The sequence below is a fragment of the Equus caballus genome, chromosome 5 (genome assembly GCF_041296265.1).
Source record: "Equus caballus isolate H_3958 breed thoroughbred chromosome 5, TB-T2T, whole genome shotgun sequence".
Classification (NCBI taxonomy): domain Eukaryota; kingdom Metazoa; phylum Chordata; class Mammalia; order Perissodactyla; family Equidae; genus Equus; species Equus caballus.
Window position 1 is genome coordinate 96,787,444 of NC_091688.1, and position 20,069 is coordinate 96,807,512.

Below are 20,069 nucleotides of genomic sequence, written 5' to 3' on the forward strand. Positions count from 1 at the left end.
ATTAAATTAAATAATTAAGCTTTAGACTTCTGATCAGAAATCAGAGGAAACAGTTCCTGTGTGAATCATGGCCCTTTGAACTTTATAGTCCTTGATGAATGTTTAAATTCAACTTGTCGATTTCTATGAAAGATAAAAACTTGGTAGGATTTTGATTAGAATGGTATTGAATCTATAGATCAGATAATTACTGCGTAAAAGCCTGCTTGATCTTTTTTTAATTCACCTTTTTATTTTGAGATAATTGTAGGTTCACATACAAGTTGTGAGAAATAATACATAGAGATTCCATGTACGCCTCACCCACTTTCCTCAAATGGAAACATCTTGTAAAACGGTGGTGTAATATTACAATCAGAATATTGACATTTATAGTCAAGCTATAGAACATCACCATCACTGTTCCCCTTTTATGAGCACAACTATTGCCCTTTTGTCCTCTCCCTGTCCCTTAACCCTAGCAACCACTAATATGTTCCTGTTTCTTTAATTTTGTCATTTTGAGGATATTGTATGCAACCTTTTAGCTTGACTTTTTTTCACTTAGCTTAATTCCATGGTAATTTATCCAAGTTGTTGTATACATCAATAGTTTGTTCTTTTTATTGCTGAGTAGTATTCCGTGGTAAGAATGTACCATAGTTTGCTTAACCATTCACCTGTTGAAGGACCTTTGGATTATTTCCAGTTTGGGGCCATTATGAATAAAGCTGCCATAAACATTCATGTTAAGTTTTTTTTTGGAAAATAAGTCTTTATTCTTTGGGATAAATGCTGTCTTTGGAAATGCGTGAAGCTGGCTGCTTGAGGGGGTGCATGGGCAGGGGGCACTTTCTGGGGCTGGGTCCTGGGACTGTGTGTGTTCCACCACTCTGGTGATTGGGGAGGATAGCCCATGTCCCCTCTGTGTACTTACTGTCCATAGTTGTCTCTGGAAGGCTCACCCCCAGATCCTGGTGCATTCAGAGCTCCCTCCCTAATAAAGATTTCACATCCTCAAGAAAAAAAAAAGATGTTGCACTTGGCTGGGTCTGAGTGCAACTAAGAGTGCAGTTGCTGGGTTGAATAGTAGTTAAATGTTTAGTTTTATAAGAAACTGCCAAAATATTGTCCATTTTACATTCCCAGCAGTGTATGAGTGTTTCTCTGCATCCTTGCCAGCACTTGGTATGGTCACAATTTTTTATTTTACCCATTCTGGTAGTATGTTAGTCAGCCCAGAATGCTGTAACAAAATACCATAGATTGGATGGCTTAAACAGTAGGAGATTTATTTCTTACGGTTCTGGAGGCTGGGAAGCTGAAGGTCATTGTGTCAGCCTGTTGCTTCCCAGATGAGGGCTTTCTTACTGCCTTGCACATGGCTGTCTTTTTGTTCTGCCCTCATGTAGGGGAGAGCGTTCTGCTGTCTCTTTCTCTTCTTATAAGGACACTGACCCTATCAAGGGTACCCCACCTTAATGACTTCTTCTAAACCTAATTACCTCCCAAAGGCCCCTCCTCCAAATACCATCACACTGGGGGGGTTAGGGCTTCGACACATTAATTTTGGAGGGACACAAACATTCAGTCCATAAACAGATAGTGTATAGTGCTGTATCATTGTGGTTTTGTTGCATTTTCCTAATGTCTCTTGGTTTCTTTTGCCCATTTTCTAATTGGATTAGTTTTTGCTATTGAGTTCAAAGGTCTTTATATATTCTAGATACTAGTTCTTTGTCACATATATGTTTTGCAAAAATTTTTCTCCCACTCTGTAGCTTGTCTTTTCAACCTATTAAACAGGTCTTTGGCAGAGAAAAGTTTTTGTTTTTGATTAGGTTTAATTTATTGATCTTTGTTTCATGGCTCGTGCCAAGTCTAAGAACTCTTTGCTAGCTCCAGTCCCTAAGATTTTCTCCTATGTTTTTTTCCTAAAAGTCTTATACCTTTACATTTTACATTTAATTCTATGAACCAGTTAATTTTGTATAAGATGTGATTTTAAGTCAAGGTTTATTTTTTTGCCTTGGATGTCCAGTTGATCTAGCACCATTTTTTTGAAAGGGCCATCTTTCCTCCATGGCACTGCCTGCGGGAATTTTTTTGAGATAGTGTTGAATGTATAGATTAATGTGGGGAGAATTGATATCTTAAAAGTATTGAATCTTCTGTTTTGTGAACATGGTCTATCTCTCCATTTATTTAGATCTTTTACAATTTCTCTCAGAGTGTTTTGTAGTTTTCAGTGTACAAGTCTTACACATATTTTGTTAAATTTATCTCAAGTATTTTGCATTTTTTAATGCTATCATAAATGAGAATATTTTGAAATTTTATTTTCTAATCATTTCTTGCTAACATATAGAAATACATATGATTTTTTCATATTGCTAAATTTATATATTAGTTATATAATTTCTTGTAGATTCATTAGGATTTTCTATAGATGATCATGTCATCAGGTAATAAAGATAGTTTTTACTTTTCCTTGCCAATCTCTGTGCCTTTTATTTGTTTTTCTTGCCTTATTGCACTGGGAAGTAACCAGTGTAATGTTGACTAAAAGTGCTAAGAGCAGGTACTGGATCTTAGAAGGGATTTTTTAACACCAGGGTTAATTTTTTAAAATCATTATATTATCTTTTAGTCTGGCATAAGTAATTTATTAAGAATTACTAAAAGAGCCAGCCCTGATGGCCTAGTGGTTAAAGTTCAGCACTCTTACTGCTTTGGCAGCCCGGGTTCATTTCCGGGTGTGGAACACACCACCCATCCGTCAGTTGCCATGCTGTGGCAGCAGCTCACATAGAAGAGCTAGAAGGACTTACAGCTAGGATATACAACCATGCACTGGGGCATTGGGGAGAAAAGGAAAAAAAAGAGGAAGAGTGGCATCAGATGTTAGCTCAGGGCAAATCTTTCCCTGCAAAGAAAAAAAAAAGACTTACTAAGAGCCATGGCTGTATTGCTATTTGTTAGCTCTGTCATTCTTTTAAGATTATGTTTTTAACTGTTTTAGAATAAAGAAAATATGTATCTCATTATATATTGTTTGGACTTTTGATAGGGAAGCATTGAAGAATTACATTCGAGAATCTTTTTGGTGTTCAATTATAAAGCTTTAGAAGAAATTTAAAGAAAATAGTAATTCTATCAGATATTCATCTATACATATAATTTGACTTGGTTGAATCAAATAAAGGCAGCATATGAACATAGTAGAATTGATAAGTCTAATTATAAAAAAGATAGAAATAGGGGCCGGCCCCATGGCCGAGTGGTTAAGTTCGCGCACTCCACTTCAGCGGCCCAGGGTTTCTCTGGTTCAGTTCCTGGGCGCGGACATGGCACTGCTCATCAGGTCACACTGAGGCGGCATCCCACATGCCACAACTAGAAGGACCCACAACTAAAAATACACAACTATGTACCGGGGGGGCTTTGGGGAGAAAAAGGGAAAAATAAAATCTTAAAAAAAAAAAAAAGATAGAAATAGCTGCCTATTGTTTGTTTTTTTTCCTCCTAGACACAGAATTTACTAACACATGGAACTGATACCTGTTTAGTTATATTCAACAGTGGTCATTAAAGGAGAAAAGAAATATTGGTATGCATTTTGTAGATAATTTTAGGAATAGTTCTTTTAAACCTACATAATAAGCTTTTGAGGAAAGGTATTATAAATTAGCATGCAAAGTTGAGAAACAGGAGGTCAAAAAGAGTAAAGGGAGGGATCTATCAAATTCAAGAAGTTTCCCATATTAATGGTGAGCTGTATTTAAAATCTTAACAGAGTTTTAAGAAACATATGATATACTAGTATTGAAAATTAGTAGCTACTAGGTTATAGCTGATAATATAAAAACGAATCAAGTGTGGAAATTGATATACGCTATGTTAACTTTCAAGTCAGGGTGAAATATTGGTTGCTTACTCAAATGTATGTATTCTTATCAGTGACCACTATATATAAAGCATTATATTATATTGGGGAATAACAAAGGACTCTCCAGTGGCCTAATCTGAATGGAGTGCCATAACCTTAAATTCAGCTTCTACAGGTTAAAAACTGAATCCATATTCACCTCAATGAATTTTTCTTTCTTATTTATGTTGGCGTAAAACATTGAAGTTGTTGTTAGCATAGGCACTGTATTAAGTATTTCCCATATATTATCTCTTTTATTCCAATGACCTAATAAGACAAGTATTATTGCCCCACTTATAGAGAAATTGAGGTTTAAAGAAATGAATCTCCCTGCAATCACAAAGCTAGAAGGAGCAAAGGTAGTCCTGATTCTGGGACTCTGACCCCGAGCTGTTCTTGCTCTAAGTGTATTGCCTCCCAGTCTGCCTTTGTGATAGTCTCTCCTTTCTGTAGATCCAGATGTTTAACATGTCTTAGCAACTCTTCCAAAATGTTGCAAAGTTGAAGCTAGAAAAGGAGTGGGGGAATCTTAAGATACAATCCTGGAAAGATGCTATTGGTAAATGTAGTAAAAATCAGTATTGTCGTGTTTTTTCGATGATGTGCATAGAATACATATTAGTAAAAAATACATTTTTGGCTTTAGAGCATTATTGAAAATTTCAAGAACCTAGAAAATACACATGAGTATTCTGATTGTTTTCAAAAGACATGAAAATATTGTATTTTTAAGCCACATTTTGATAGAATTTCAGTCTTTAAAAATAAATGTCTAGGGGCCGGCCCAGTGGTGCAGCAGTTAAGTGCTCACGTCCGGCTTTGGTGGCCAAGGGTTCGCTGGTTCGGATCCCAGGTGCATACATGGCACCGCTTGGCAAGCCATGCTGTGGTAGATGTCCCACATATAAAGGAGAGGAAGATGGGCATGTGTGTTAGCTCAGGGCTGGTCTTCTTCAGCAAAAAAGAGGAGGACTGGCAGCAGTTAGTACAGGGCCAATCTTACTCAAAAAAAAAAAAAAGTCTAGTCCTTTTCAGAATGAATTTATATCATTTATTGTAACTGAGTAGCTTTTTGAGTTTCTTTTCTTTTTTTCTAGTCAAATATTTGTTTTAATTTCTGTAAGAAATAACTTACAAGTAGCATTTAGGAGGAATTATTTGCCATTTAATAGTTTTGCCATGCCTCCTCTTCTTTTTTCCCCCTCTGTTCCAGACATGTTTCTAATAATTAAGTATTTATTTTTGACAATATTTTTATAGTAAAATTTATGTGCTCAGAAATTTTTAAGTCATGAGTACTTGCTCCTATATTTTTGGTACTTTTTTCCTCTTTGTTTTAACCAATTATTGTTGGAAGAGGGAGCAATGCCTCATTTATACCTTCAACATAGAGTCGTTCATAAAAGCATTTATTGTGTGCCAACTATGTATACAGAATATTGAGTTAAGCTCTCTTAGTGATTATGTATGTTATTTCTAATATATAAAAATCTAAATAGGAATACACAGATGTAAAATACATGAATATCTTAAACTTCCAGAAACCTTGCATATAAAATATTAGAATAGTAGCAAATCTAGAAATAAATAAAAAATATTTCTTATATGTTTCAAGGAAAACAGGCATTAGAAGTTTTGCATTTAATTATGAAGGAAAAGTTTGATGGCATTTCAGTTACGGAGCCTATGACTTGGGGAAATAACTTTAGAAAGCCATCTGGTATCCCGTGGCAGCCTTCGTGTCTTCCTGTTTCATTAGATAGCTAAGGCAGCAGCACAGAGAGAGAAGGAGTCAGCTACAAGGGTCGGTATATAACAAAGGGTCCGTTAGAATACACACAAACTAGGAAAGACTTTATTGAAATATAATGATCGACATGTATAACAATGAGGTAAAGTCCTCAAAAAAAGGTTAAATTAGAGTCATTACAGTCTCTTTACTAAGATGGGGAATGCATAATGTACAGTTTAGAAAGATTCTATTGGAAACAGTAGAAACTGCCTAGGGATGTTTATTCCCTGAAAAAATATACTTATGTGACATACCACATTATCTAATCATGCCTGGCAAATGAGTCTTTACTATGAGAATATATATGTATACATATATATACATATGTGTGTGTATATATACACACACACCAGCAGTGATAGCCAAATATATGCCAGTATCAGACTGGAAGCACGAGTAGACAAATTTTCGGAAGCGTTCTGAAAGAGAAGTTGATCATGGTCTGCTCAGTCAGATAGAGACTTGGGTGGAGACGTGGTTAGCCTTTGCTACGGTTCTGGGTTGGAGCAGCAGTCTTAAATTTTTCCACCCGTTTCCCTTAAAATTACAGCTTCTGTTAGCATGTATCTCTCCGCCTTCTGCAGTATCACAAGATACTGTTCTACCTGATGTTTTGCCACAATATTTATAAGGACCTCTAACTACCTTTTAAGTGCCTTTGTCATTCTACTGATAAGCCATTGCCACATGCCATGGTATTATGTATAGTATCCCACTTTATGTATTAAATTGGGTATTGGTTATGATAGAAATTTGGCTGCTTATAAGAGATTCCAAAATAACAGTAACATAAACAAGAGAAGTTTACTTTTCTCATGTAAAAGTCTGAGTGTGTGTGCTTTCTCTGCTCCATGGGTTAATCTCAGACCTGGCCTTTTTTGTCTGTTTCTCTGCCATTCCTAGGATATGGCCCTCATCCACATGGTATAAGATTGTTGATTACCTGTTTAGTATTCCAGCCAGCATGAATAGTAATTCCTAATAGTAATTAGGAAGGAGAGGACGTGCCTGTTCTGTTTAAGAACCCGATCAGCAGTTTGACACATCACTCTGCTCACATCCCATTGGTTAGAATTTCATCACATGTTAATACTTAGCTAGCTGCAAGGATAGCTAGAAAAGAAGTCTTTAATCTATGAAGTCATGTGTCCAGCCAAAAATTTGTAAGGGAGCTTCTTTCACAACAAAGAACAGGAGAATACACATTGGGTAGACAACTAGCAGTCCCTAACGTCTCGGGGGTGGATACATACCTGAGGCTTCAGTTACCACGTAAGTACTGTAACTCTCCCTCAGTATACACCCTCAAGTCTGACCTTTCTCCTCATCTCCAGAGCTATAGTGCTTTTGCCTACTCCACTTGGATAAACATAGGTATCTAAAATTTAGTATATTTAAATCTGATCAAACAATTTCTTTCCTTCTTCTTCTGTCTTCTCTGTCTTGAGTGGTAGCACCATTCTCTACTACCATTACCTAAGCCAGCAACCTGAAATTTGTTCTTAGGCTTCTTAGCTTTCCTTACGTCTATGTCTGATCAATCACAAAATCCTAAAGATCTCTTGAATCTGTTTCTCTCCTTCCATTTTGAAGCAGCATGCCCTCCTCATGTCTCATTTGGATTAGTGAGATAGCTTCTGTCAATTTAGGGAAAGGAAGCAACTGCAAAACAAAAGGAAAGCAGTTATTTGGGTCTTAAAATTGCAACTTGGGGGCTTGGGGGACGCAGCTTCCTGCAGCAACCTGGAAAGTGTCCCCCCGAGGAGTGAAAGTCAGGAGTTTTTATTAGCAACAAGGAGAGCGGATGCAGTCACCTCAGTTGTTTGTAAGGGAGGGTAAACTTATGTTACAGTTTATTGGCTTACTCAAGGACATCTTCTTGCTACCAGAAAAAGTATACTTTTGCAGTCTTTCAGAAAGTCCTTTCTCAGCAAATAACTCCCTTTTAGCAGGTCAGTAAGGTCAGTACAGTTTCTTTTGTGTGTGTGAGAGAGGAAGATTGGCCCTCGCTAACACCTGTTGCCAATCTTCCTCTTTTTGCTTGAAGAAGATTGTCGCTGAGCTAATGTCTGTGCCAGTCTTCCTCTATTTTATATGGGACGCCCCATAATGTGGCTTGATGAGTGGTGCTAGGTCTGCGCCCTGCACCTGAACCCGCGAACCCTGGGCTGCCGAAGCACAGCATGCGAACTGAACCACTGTGCCAGCAGGCCAGCCCACAGTTTCGTATTTTTAACACGATGGACTCCTGGGTACAAATGGAGTCACTGTTGTCAACTCATTTTACACTTCCTAACTTACACGTTGCTGCCAGAATGATCTCCCAGAAATAGATTGAACTATGTGATACCTATGCTCAATAACTACAATGTATAGAGTATTTACTGTGTGTGAGGCTCTGTTTAGGTACTTTATATTTAACAAACTATTTTTATCCTCACGACAACCCTGTGAGGTTATAGAGTTGACTAAACTGAGACAAAAGAGGTTGAATAATTTGTCCAAAGTTAGCTAGTAATTGGCGAAGCCAGGGTTTGGTCAGTCTGGCTCCAAAGTTTGTGTTTTATAAACTATATTATATTGCTCAAAATATTTATGCCTTGCTTCCTGAGTAAAATATAATCTGTTTAGTGCACAAAACCCTTTCAAACTACTTTTTCTCTTCTGTGTCTTGCCCACTTACTCTCAGGTCTTGCTACTTTCTCTTCACGTATTCTCCTCATACGATCTAGTCACGCTACACTTGGCGCTTGCCCAGGGCAGCATGCTTTTTCTCATCATTGTGCCTTCCTCAGTCTCGCTCAGCTGGTTCTTTTGTTCTCTTTCTTTTAGACTCCTCCACTCAGGAACCACCACTGCTGGCACGTCTTTTTGGCTACCCTAGTCTGGGTCAGAAACCCCTTTCCTATACTTTTCTGTCACCCTCTAGATTCCTCTGTCATGGTCCCCATCAATCTGGATTATAGTTATTTTCCTTCTGTGTCTCTTTGAAAGCTTCTCAAGGACAGAACATCATCTTTCGTATTGCTTGATGCTCAAAAGCTTAGTTTCCTTTCTTCTCACATTCTTCTGCTGCTACTCAAAGATGATCAATGACTTCTAACCAACAAAATCTATGGCCTTTTTTCATGCTTCTTTCTTTTTAAAGTTTTTGTATTATGATATTGAAACAATCTTTTCTTTTGTCCTCCATGACACTTTGATACTCTGATTTTTCCTTTTTCCCTTCTTGATTAATAGCTGGCTCCTTTCTGTCCTCTTTTTTTCCCCCTAATGTATGTGGTTTTTAGGACTCAGTCGCCAGCACTCTGCTGTCTTTCTTATTTGACATCTAGTCAGAGAATTCCTGAGTTTTTATCTCTAACTCTGATTTCCTTCCTTTTCTTTTGGTAACTGCCCTCTAGAAACTTCTTAGTACGTAATAGTTACTGTTATTTATTGAATCCTTTATTCTGTGCCAACCAGTGTTCCCTTTCCTTATGTTATCTCCTTGAATTCTTAACTATGAGGTAGGTGGTGAGATTCCCATTTTGCAGGTGAGTTAAATTGACATAATGGAAGTAACTTGCCCAAATTCACGCATCTACCCAACCAACCAAATCCAAGGTAGTGGAACTGGGATTCCAACTCAGTTTTGTATCTTCGAAATCCTTGATTTTAGCAGCTCTAATATAGTACCTGTTAACATCTTATACTTGTTATATCCAAAAATGTACTTCTCTGAATGGGACCCTTTCCCAGTGTTATTATTTATCTTGTTATTTGTATCCTTTCATGTATTGCCCCTTTGCTCCACAGTTTGTCTTATTAGTTTTTCCTTAGCACTTTTCAGTTCCTACTGCCGCTCCCTTAGTTCCTTATTGCCACTTCATTCTAGGGTGATCCAGATTCGTAGTTAACAAGGACAAGGTGTAAGTTTTAAAATCTGACATGACCTTTACCACTATCGTTGGTCTCCCTTTTGAACTTCCTTCCCTGGTTCAAATAAATCACTCTACTTATGTTTTTCACCATTAATTTTTCCTGTCTCAAATGCTCTTTTTATTTTGTTTTCATTTAAATCTGAGCCCCAATCCCCTTGTCTCAGTTTATTCCCCATAGAAGATTGCTCTCTTTTCTGAACTCCTATACTACTCATTTTTTTGTAAGCTCATTTGGCCTTTAATCATATAATATTTTGTAATTCTGGTTAACTGTTCATGTCTGTGTGTTATTTTTCTTTCCAACTCTGAATTGTAAATTCCTTGAAATCAGGGTTCGTTGTTCTCTTTCTCTGTAGTCCCCATGTTCAGCATCAAAGCATAGTGCCAGGAGCATTTTAGATGATTAGAAGGTTGAATGAATAGATTTTATTACTTTGATACTTGTCTTATTTGAGATTTAGAAAGAAATTGATAATAAATATTACCGACAAAGCTTAAATCGCTGTAGAACTATCTCGCAAGTAACTCTTAAAGCATTATATTAAGTAGATTAGTAGTTTGAATAGTTTATTGTAAATTTTTATTTTATATTTTAAAAAACACGACATTTTTCCTTCCTTCCTACCTGTCTGTCTTTCTCTCTCTCTCTCTCCCTCTTTATATCTGTTTTATGTTTTGGCAGCCGGTTCGAAGACAGTCCCTTACCCCTCCTCCTCAGAACACTATTACGTGGGAAGAGTATATATCTGCTGAAAATGGAAAGTAAGTGTTTTTGTGTTTTATTTTGTTTGGTTTATGTATTCTTTGGTTTTTAGAGAGAACGATTTCTAAAAATACCTGCAAATATTTAGGTGTTAAATTATTTTAACAGAATTACTAGTATAGTTTTATCTGAAGCAGTTCTGTTACCTTTTAAAAAATGTGGATTAAGCATGATGAGAGAGTAGTAGTCCCAACTACATGCACTCTTTGAATAAGTTTTAGAGCCTTCTTTTCACATCCCTGCTGCCAGTTTACACACACCAAAAATCCTATAGGACCTTGTTCTAAGGAAATAGAATGGGGGGAATTGCCCAATTGCTTATTTGAGTTTTTCCAATGTGTGAATAACTTGTGTATGCTGTTACTATCCTGAGTCTTCAGCATGGCATGCAGGGCCATTCACTCACTATCTGCTTTTTGTCTTTCCAAGCTCATTTCCTGTCATTTTCCCTTTGTTTCAGCCTATACTCAATGACTTCTCACCATTCTTACACAAGACATTTGCTTAATGTTGTGTTATTAATACTTAGTAGAGTTCCTAGCACATAACTTGCATTCAGTAAATATTTATTGAATAAAAGCATGATGAATGAATAAATAATTTATTTTTAATGAGTAAATAAAAAGTTTTTTTCTGCCCAGTGGTGTCAGAGAAAGTACAGTCCTTTGTAGAAAATAGTATTTTCTTTTGGTGGAGAATAAAATATTACCTACCCCCATGCTTAGGAAGAAGTTATCATTTTTTATTTTTCTATTGAAAGGTTTATGATACTTTTCTAACTTCTCCAAAATGTTTCCCTCTTATAATATTCTATAGTTAATATAGAATTCTTTATTCTTCATGTCTTTTTATTGCTCAGTGCTGAGAACTGTAGATAGTAAAATCAAAATGAATGAGGAAGTTTGAAGGTATATAATGATATTTTTAAAATGTGGTTTTTTTAGTGATTTGTTTTGTTCCTAAAAATAGTGATCATTAAAATTATATTCAGTGTGAAATTTGTTGTTTCGATCATTTTTTCTGAACTTTTACACTTTGCTATTTTCTTTTGTTTATTACCCTTGGCTCATTCTTTATATATATCTTATTCCTTTTTAGCATAATTTTAATTTATATACTCAAAGTAAGAAAAATTGAAATATTAATGAATGTCTTTGGAAGATGGCAGATTCTTAGGAAGATCACAGCATATGGAAAAAATTGCCTAATTTTTTTTTTTCCCCCATTTTAGAGCTCCTCATCTGGGTAGAGAACTGGTGTGCAAAGAGAGTAAGAAAACATTTAAAGCCACGATAGCCATGAGTCAGGAATTTCCCTTGGGAATTGAGTCGTAAGTTTGTTACTAACTATACAAGTTTATGAAAGAAGTTATTAAACCCTAAAGGCTGTAATAATATTTGCATCTGAGTGGTGCAATTGAGGCCTTTCAAATGTAAAAGCAAATAGCTTTTGCTTTGACAGTGTGTGCACCTTTCTAGAAATTTTCCGGTTCACAAAATATTAACATTTTTATTTTAACCAGGTAAATTTTTGAATATTTTCTTTTTAATTATAAAAGTAATACATGAATACAAGCTCATTATAAAAAAATCTAACAGTATGGAAGTTTATAGAATAAAATGACAGTTTACTTTCACCTCACTAATAGTTAATAATAACTGGTGTATTTTTGTCTAGATGTTTCTCTGTGTTTTTGCATTTTTTTATAAAAATGGCAGAATGGTTTACATTTTGTTCTGAGTTCCTTCTTTTTCTTTTAAAAGTGAGTATAGGGGGCCCACCCCATGGCTGAGTGGTTGAGTTCATGCGCTCTGCTTCCACAACCCAGGGTTTCACTGGTTCAGATCCTGGGCACAGACATGGCACCTCTTATCAGGCCATGCTTAGGCGGCATCCCACATAGCACAACCAGAAGGACCTACAACCAGAATATACAACTGTGAACTGAGGGGCTTTGGGGAGAAGAAGAAGAAGGAGAAAAAAAAAGATTGGCCACATGTTAGCTCAGGTGCCAATCTTTAAAAAAAAAATTCTCGTACAAGAGAGTAGGATCAATATTTTTCGACAAAGTTTATACATGTCTCATACTCCCCAATAGCCAAACTTTAGAAAATAGATAGAATACACTATAGTGCCCTCAAGCTATAGATCAGAGAGGGAGCGAGATAGACAGTTCTCAGAAGATGTAAGAAGGGAGTTAGCCATACATACAAATATGCATAGTTCATCATATCTTGGATCCAATTGACTCAAAGATGTGGCAGTTTTATATTCTAATAAAGAAAAACAATGTGGCTAATTACAAGATGCTATCAATTTTAGGAGTTATCCCAATTTCAGAGATGCTATACGAAAAAACAGGTATACTGGAATTTATAAAATGTGCCAATTATAACCATCCTGCCTGAAAAAACAGTAAAATAAGGAACATAGCATGTAAAAGCCAGATAAAGACTTCATTCCCGAATAAAACAAAGGTCAAAGAACAGAAGAAATTTCTTTGTAAATATTATAGAAAAACATAAAAAGAACTTGAAATCAGTAAACTAGATCACTCTAAGATGAGATAAGACAATAGACTGAAAAGGAGATTGTGAAGCTAAGGAAATAAATTAAGCACTAAATAGCACTACTGCAAAACAAATACATTACAAAGCATAATTAACGGAATAGATGTGGCTAACATTTAAATTTTGATAGCTCATGGTGAATTCAGTGAAAGAAGAAGTTAAAAGAATTAGAGAAGTAATGTTTATGGAGGACAAAGATGGTTCAACGTAAGGATCATTGGTGTTCCACTCTTAAAGAAAGCCTGCAAAATGTAATCAAAATAGTATTCAAAATATAATAGAAGAAAATTCCTTGTAGGGAAGAACTGAATCTGTAGTATAACATTAGGCTCCAAGAAAAATTGATAGAGAATGATTAGTAACAATGATTATGTTGATTTAAACTAATTGGACTTCAGTTGTTAATAAGGAAATCTAAAGGAATTTGGGCAGAAAAGGGGTGAAAAACAGCTTGGTCTTATATTTTTTCACATCTTGACATTTCTGAGGCAAAGAAAGTGTGATCTGATAGTATGTCTAGCTAAGATGTCATTTATATATCAAGGCAATTGAAGAGGACATAGAAGAATTCAAGAAATATAGCAGCCATGGGCCCTTTTTGAAAGAAAAATACTACTACTTGCAAATGAAATCCATCCAACCAAAGGACGAAAGGAGAAGTTATAGTGTAGTGACTAGTGTAATACCGAATGCTAGGAGACGTTATGAAATTGTGGCTCAGAGGTAAGGAGTATAAACTGAAATTTTACGCCAGCCAAATTTTCCTTTAAGTATGCAAAAAAGAAACACTTCATTTATCAAATCTGCGGGAAATCAAGGACTATTAAGCACGTTAAGAGCCCTTCCCACACAAAAAAATTGACAGTGAAATTCAGTCACCCAAACAGTGAGGCTAAAGAACTCAGGAACGTGTACACTTTAGGAAGAAGATGGTGTCAGTCTTGGATCCATTTAAATATAGACCTAAAATCAAAGAACTGTGGAAATTATGGCTGCCCAATCAAATGTAAAAGTTACAGACTTTGACACAGTAGAAAGAACAGTAAAAAAATCAGGAGGAAGAAGGACGGGCGATTTCCTCATCTTTGCTATTTAGAAGTTAGTGCTGCTGTCTAAGTGTGAAGTGAGTAGTTATGAAACAACATAGGGACACAAAGAAATCGATCTGAAAAATGAAAACATTTTTTTCTCCTTCCGTTTTTCAGATTATTGAATGTTTTGGAAGTAATAGCTCCCTTTAAGCACTTTAACAAGCTTAGAGAGTTTGTCCAGATGAAGCTCCCTCCAGGCTTTCCTGTAAAACTAGGTAAGAGAAAACTTACTAATTTCAGGGTCTGTTAGAAATACGGAGCTGTTTATTAACATTTAATGAGAAATCTGCTTTGAAGGAAAATGAGTTTCCTAGCTGCTTACATTTTTATAAAGTTTTTCGGTAATTATATGCATTGATGTTCAAGTTTATCAAATATATAAAGTGCCTGATGAGAGTTCTAGTTCTACTTGATTTAAATTAAATGTAAAGCTTCTGCAAGTATTTCATACAAGAGGGTGTGGGTGTACTTGTGATGCACTGTGATAATGTTTTTAATGTGAAAAATGGAGACTGAATTTTAGCCCAAATTTTCAGCAGACTTTGAGTTTCTGGATAGTGGGAATGTTTCTGGAGTAACAGTCACTATTCATGGAGAAAGTTATACTCATACATTTTATTTTTCAGTCTTAAATGTTTAAGCTTAAGCAATTATCTTTAGAAACAGTACACTCTCATTTTTATACATACTTAAACTCCTAACTATATCAGAAAATTGGGAACAAGAGACTATTAAAAGGTTCTTTAGGAGTTTAGGTAGATTTAGCATTAAGTTTCAAGAGAGCCTTCAATGCTTTCCATTGATCCAGCCACCCAGTATTTAATCAGTGCTTGCTCTGTGCTAGAAGCTTTTCTAGGGGTGAATGACAGCAAAAGTTCCTGCCGTCTTGGTGTTTACATTCTAGTGGGGTAGAAAAATAAATAAATGGTAAATATAACCTTTATATAATTCCTCAGATATGTTTTATCTTGTTTCATTCAATATTACTGAAACCACATCTTAGAATAATTAGGCCAAAATGATTTACTCCCAGAAATAATACTTTCATTGCTAAAAATTAAACCTGACCTTCTCAATTTTCCAAACTTAGAAATAAGCGTTTTGCACTTTAAGATGGATTTTAAAACATCTTTTCAGAATGTCACTCTCAATTTCCTTTGTGATGAAAAATCAGTGGAAACCCAGTGTCTACTTGAAGAAACCAGTGATGAGATCTTAGGCAGAAATGGTTGGAAAACGAAAGCAATCAAGAGCTGTGTGTTTGAGATATGGATAGAGATCATTATGTGAGCATTTTTGCAGAATCTTCTATAGCCAGAAAATAGATCAAGCATTGGACTCTCTTCTAGGTACTGTATTTAAGAGGCACAGGGACAAACTAGATCAGAGGGCAGGGATTGAATACGTGAGAATTCCGAACCAACTGTATTTACATCTAAGTCCCAAATCCAAATCAAATCCCACAATATAAATAGATTTTTATGTAAAAGAAATATTTTGATTATATGTAGAAAGGAAAAAAGTCTACAGTACTTCTGTGCAGGCTTTTCTCTAATGTAGAACCACATTCTTAGCAGGGGATTAATAGTTTCTTGCTTGTATGCTTACAGTTATTGGGCATTTGCTTACCTATCCAGCTCTTGTCTCTTATCCTGCTTTCAGACTGATCCTACAGAACTCCAGTCCTGGGTCAGTTTAATCTTCCACCATTTCCATTGCTGTATTCAGGCTGAAAGATACAACTGAGGGGAAAAATTATAAAAATTTAGAAATTCTTGTTAAGGTAATGACATATTTTTAAAATCAACCAGAGCTCTAAATGCCGATTGTGAATGATCTTTTCTCTAATTTGCTTCTCCCATTCTGCTCAAAGGCCTATTTGAACCTCTTTCACCAATCCCCATCCTCCCCTTAACTTTCTTCCACAATCTAAGCAGACGATTTTTGCTCTCTGAGTTACAAAAAAGACTATCAGAAGTGAGACCTCCCTCATTACTCCCAACCCCCCATACAGACTTTTCTGCCCCAAGCCCTGTCTTTTACTCCATCTTTCCTATCTCAGTGGAAGTGGTGCCCTCTTTTTACCTTGACTAATCTCTCCATTTGTACTGTGGATCTGTTCTCCTCCCAGCTCCTTGAAAAAGCTCGCTCTGTCAGTTTCCCCATATTTCTCCTCTACCTTCCAACTCCATTCTCTGTTGCCTTTTTCCTCTTAGCTCTTAGGCTTTGTTCAGGTTTGTTGCCTTTTAAAATTCAACTAACTAAATAAAATAATTCCTTTAACTCCATCCTACCGAGGCTTGCCTTTAATCTTTGTTTTTCTTAGCCAAGCTACGTGAAAGTCTACTTTTATCTCTCCATTCTTACTTTCTTTTACAATTATATTATAAATAGGGTAAGGTGAAGGGACAAAAAGAGAGGCACGGTTTTTCTGCTTCACTTGAACTGCTAAAAAGGTGACACCAGGAGACTATAATAGTTATATATAATGTATACCCAGAGCAACTGCTGAAGAAACTAGAGAGAGATACTCAAAAACACTATAGATAAATAAAAATGAAATTATAAAAAATAGTTGAGTCACCTACAGGAAATCAAGAAAAGTAATGAAAAAAAGAGATGACAAACAAAAAATAAAATGGCAGACTTACGTCTTAATATATAAATAATTCCATTAAATGTGAGGAGTCTAAGTAGACCCTTAAAAGATAGAAATTGGCAAAAGGGATTAAAAGACATGACCCAACTGTATACTATCTTCAGCAAACTCCCTTCAAATATAGTGATACAGGCAGGTTGAAAGTGAGAGGATGGAAGAAGATATACTGTGCAAATATTAATCAAAGAATAACAGGGCTAGCTATATTAATATTAGATAAAGTAGATTTCAAAGCAAAGAAAATTACCAGAGACAGAGAGAGACATTATATAATGATAAAAGGGTCAATCCATAAAGAAGAATAGCAATTCTGAATGTATATACACGAAACACCAGAGCTGCAAGACAGGCGAAGCGAAACCTAGAAGAAATGAAAGGAAAAATAGATCTACTATTATGGTCGGGGACTTCAGCGCCCTTCTCTCAATAGCTGATATAACAAGTAGATCTACTATTATGGTCGGGGACTTCAGCGCCCTTCTCTCAATAGCTGATATAACAAGCAGACAGAAAATCAGCAAGGATGTAAAGTAACTCCACAACACCATGAACCAAAGCACCTATGTGGCATTTCTAGAACAGTCCGCCCAACATCAGCAGGATGTGCATTCCCTTCAAGTTCTTGTGGAACATGTACCAAGATAGGTCACATCCTGGGCCATAAAACAAACCTCAATAATTGTGAAAGACTAGAAAATCACAATGAAATTAAACTAGAAATTAGTAATAGAAAGATAACAGAAGATTCTTCAAACACTTGGAAACTAAAGAACACTCTTCTAAATAATTTATAGGTCAGAGGTGAAGTCTCAAGAGAAATGAAAGATTATATTGAATTGAATGAAAATGAAGTTAGAACATATCAAAACTTGTGGAGTATAGCTAAAGTAGTGCTGAGAGGGAAATGGATAGCACAAAATGCATACATCAAGAAAAGAGAAAAAGTCTCAAATCAATAACTTAAGCTTCTACCTCAGGAACTTAGAGAAAGAAGAGCAAAATAAATCCAAAGCAAGCAGAAGGAAGGAAATAATAAAAAGTAGAAATCAATGAAAGAGAAAACAGAGAATAGAGAAAGTCAATGAAGCAAAGAGCTGGTTCTTTGAAAAGATGGATGGAATCAACAGATTTCTAGCAAGACTGATAAAAAAGAGAGAAAACACAAATCACCAATGTTAGGAATGAAATGGGATAGCACTACAGACTCTGCAGAAATCAAAAGGCTAATAAATGCAATAGGAATGAAAGGGAAAAAAGGCATTCAGAAGCAGAAAGGAAGAAATAAAACTTTCCCTGGGGCCGGCCCGGTGGCGCAGCGGTTAAGTGCACACGTTCCGCTTCACTGGCCCGGGGTTCGCTGGTTCAGATCCCGGGTGCGGACATGGCACTGCTTGGCAAGCCATGCTGTGGTAGGCATCCCACATATAAAGTAGAGAAAGATGGGCACGGATGTTAGCTCAGGGCCAGCCTTCCTCAGTAAAAAGAGGAGGGTTGGCAGCAGTTAGCTCAGGGCTCATCTTCCTCAAAAAAAAAAAAAAAATCCCTATTTGCAAATGACATGATTCTATAAGTAGAAGTTCTAAAGATTCTATAAAAAAACTAGAATTAATAAGTGAGTTCTACAAGATGGCAGGATTTAAGTTAAACATACAAGAATCAATGGTATTTCTATATATTAACATTGAACGTATAGAGACCAAAATTAAAAATTAAATACTATTTACAGCTGCTGAAAAAAAAGGGAAATGTTTAGGTGTAAATTTAACAAAACATGTACAGTACCTGTATCCTGAAAATTACGCAATGCCAATGAAAGAAATTAAAGAAGATCTAAACAAATGGAGAGATGTACCATGCTTGTGAATTGGAAGACTCAACATAGGAATGATGTTCATCTTCCCCAAATTGATATATGAGTATCACAATTCTTATCACAATCCCAGCAATATTTTTTGGTAGGTATATACAAGATTATTTTAGAATTTCCATGGGAAGGCAGAGGAACTAGAATATCCGTATTAGTTTTCTAGAGGTGCCGTAACGGAATACCACAAACTGAGTGGCTTGAGCAACAGAAATGGATTGCCTCACAGTTCTGGAGGCTAGAAATCCTTCTGGGGGCTCCTTCTGAGGGCTGTGAGAAAGAGTCTGTTCTGTGCCTCTCCCCTAGCTCCTGGTGATTTTCCTTGGCTCATAGAAGCATCACTCCAATTGCCTTCATCTTCACACGATGTTCTTCTTGTGTCTCTGTCTCCAAATTTCCTCTTTTTGTAAGGACACTAGCCATATTGGGTTAGGGACCACTCTGATGACTCTTAACTTGATTACTTCTGCAAAGACTCTCCCTAAAAGGTCACATTCTGAGGTACTGGGGGTTAGGACTGGAACATGCATTTTTTGGAGGGGAAAGAATTCAACCCAGAACAATAGCCAAAACAATTTTGAAAAAGAAGAAATAAAGTGTGAGTAATCAGTCTACTCAATTTCAGTGTTTATTATATAGCTATAGGAATTAAGACAGTGTGGTATTGGCTGAAATGTAAATGTAAATCAATATGACACAACAGAGAATCCAGAAATAGACCCTCATAAATATGCTCAACTGATTTTTGATAAAGGTGCAAAAGAAGTTCAATGTAGGAAAAAGAGCCTTTTCAACAAATGATGTTAGAACAATTGGACATGCAAAAACAAAAAAAACCCTCTACTTAGTCCTACAGTTTATACGAAACCTAACTGAAATAGATCGTGGACTTAAATTTAAATGTAAAACATAAATAAAACTATCAAACTTTTAGGAAATAAACATGAAAAAATTCTTAGGGATCTAGGTTTATGCAAAAAGTTTTTAGATTTCATACCACAAGCATGATCCATAAAAGGAAAAAAATCAATGAATTGGACTTCATCAAAATTAAAAACTCTGGTCTGTGAAAGACCCAGTTAAGAGTAAGAAAACACAAGAACTCTTAAAACTCATCACTAACAATTCAAATGAGCCAGTTAGAAAAGGGCAAAGACGTGAAGAGACATTTCATGAAAGGGGATATGTAAGTGGAAAATAAGCACATGAACAACGTTCAGTATCATTAGCCGTTAGGGAAATGCAAATTAAAACCACAGTGAGATATCAGCGTACACATCTAACAGAAGGGCTGAAATCAAACACTGTGACAGTGCCAAATTCCAGACAGTTAGGCAGTTGCCCTTCTAGGCATTTATCCCGGAAAAATAAGCTGATGCTCACACAAAAACCTGTGCACAAGTGTTCATTCATAGCAGCTTTATTTGTAATAGCCTCAGACTAGAAACAACCCAGCTGCTCTTTGCAAATTATCTTTCTCTTTCACTCCTACTGTGT

General features: G+C 36.1%; 1 protein-coding gene across 4 annotated transcripts in view; it reads left to right on the forward strand.

Moving 5' to 3' along the window:
- Positions 1-20,069, forward strand: part of ANKRD13C (ankyrin repeat domain 13C) — an 87,670-nt gene that overhangs the window by 63,291 nt on the left and 4,310 nt on the right. For all 4 annotated transcript variants that reach the window (XM_014740054.3, XM_023641860.2, XM_023641861.2 and 1 more), the window contains 3 exons: positions 10,308-10,387; positions 11,620-11,718; positions 14,164-14,264. In XM_014740054.3, coding sequence (XP_014595540.1) covers positions 10,308-10,387; positions 11,620-11,718; positions 14,164-14,264 — 280 coding nt within the window. The remainder of the gene's footprint in view (positions 1-10,307; positions 10,388-11,619; positions 11,719-14,163; positions 14,265-20,069) is intronic.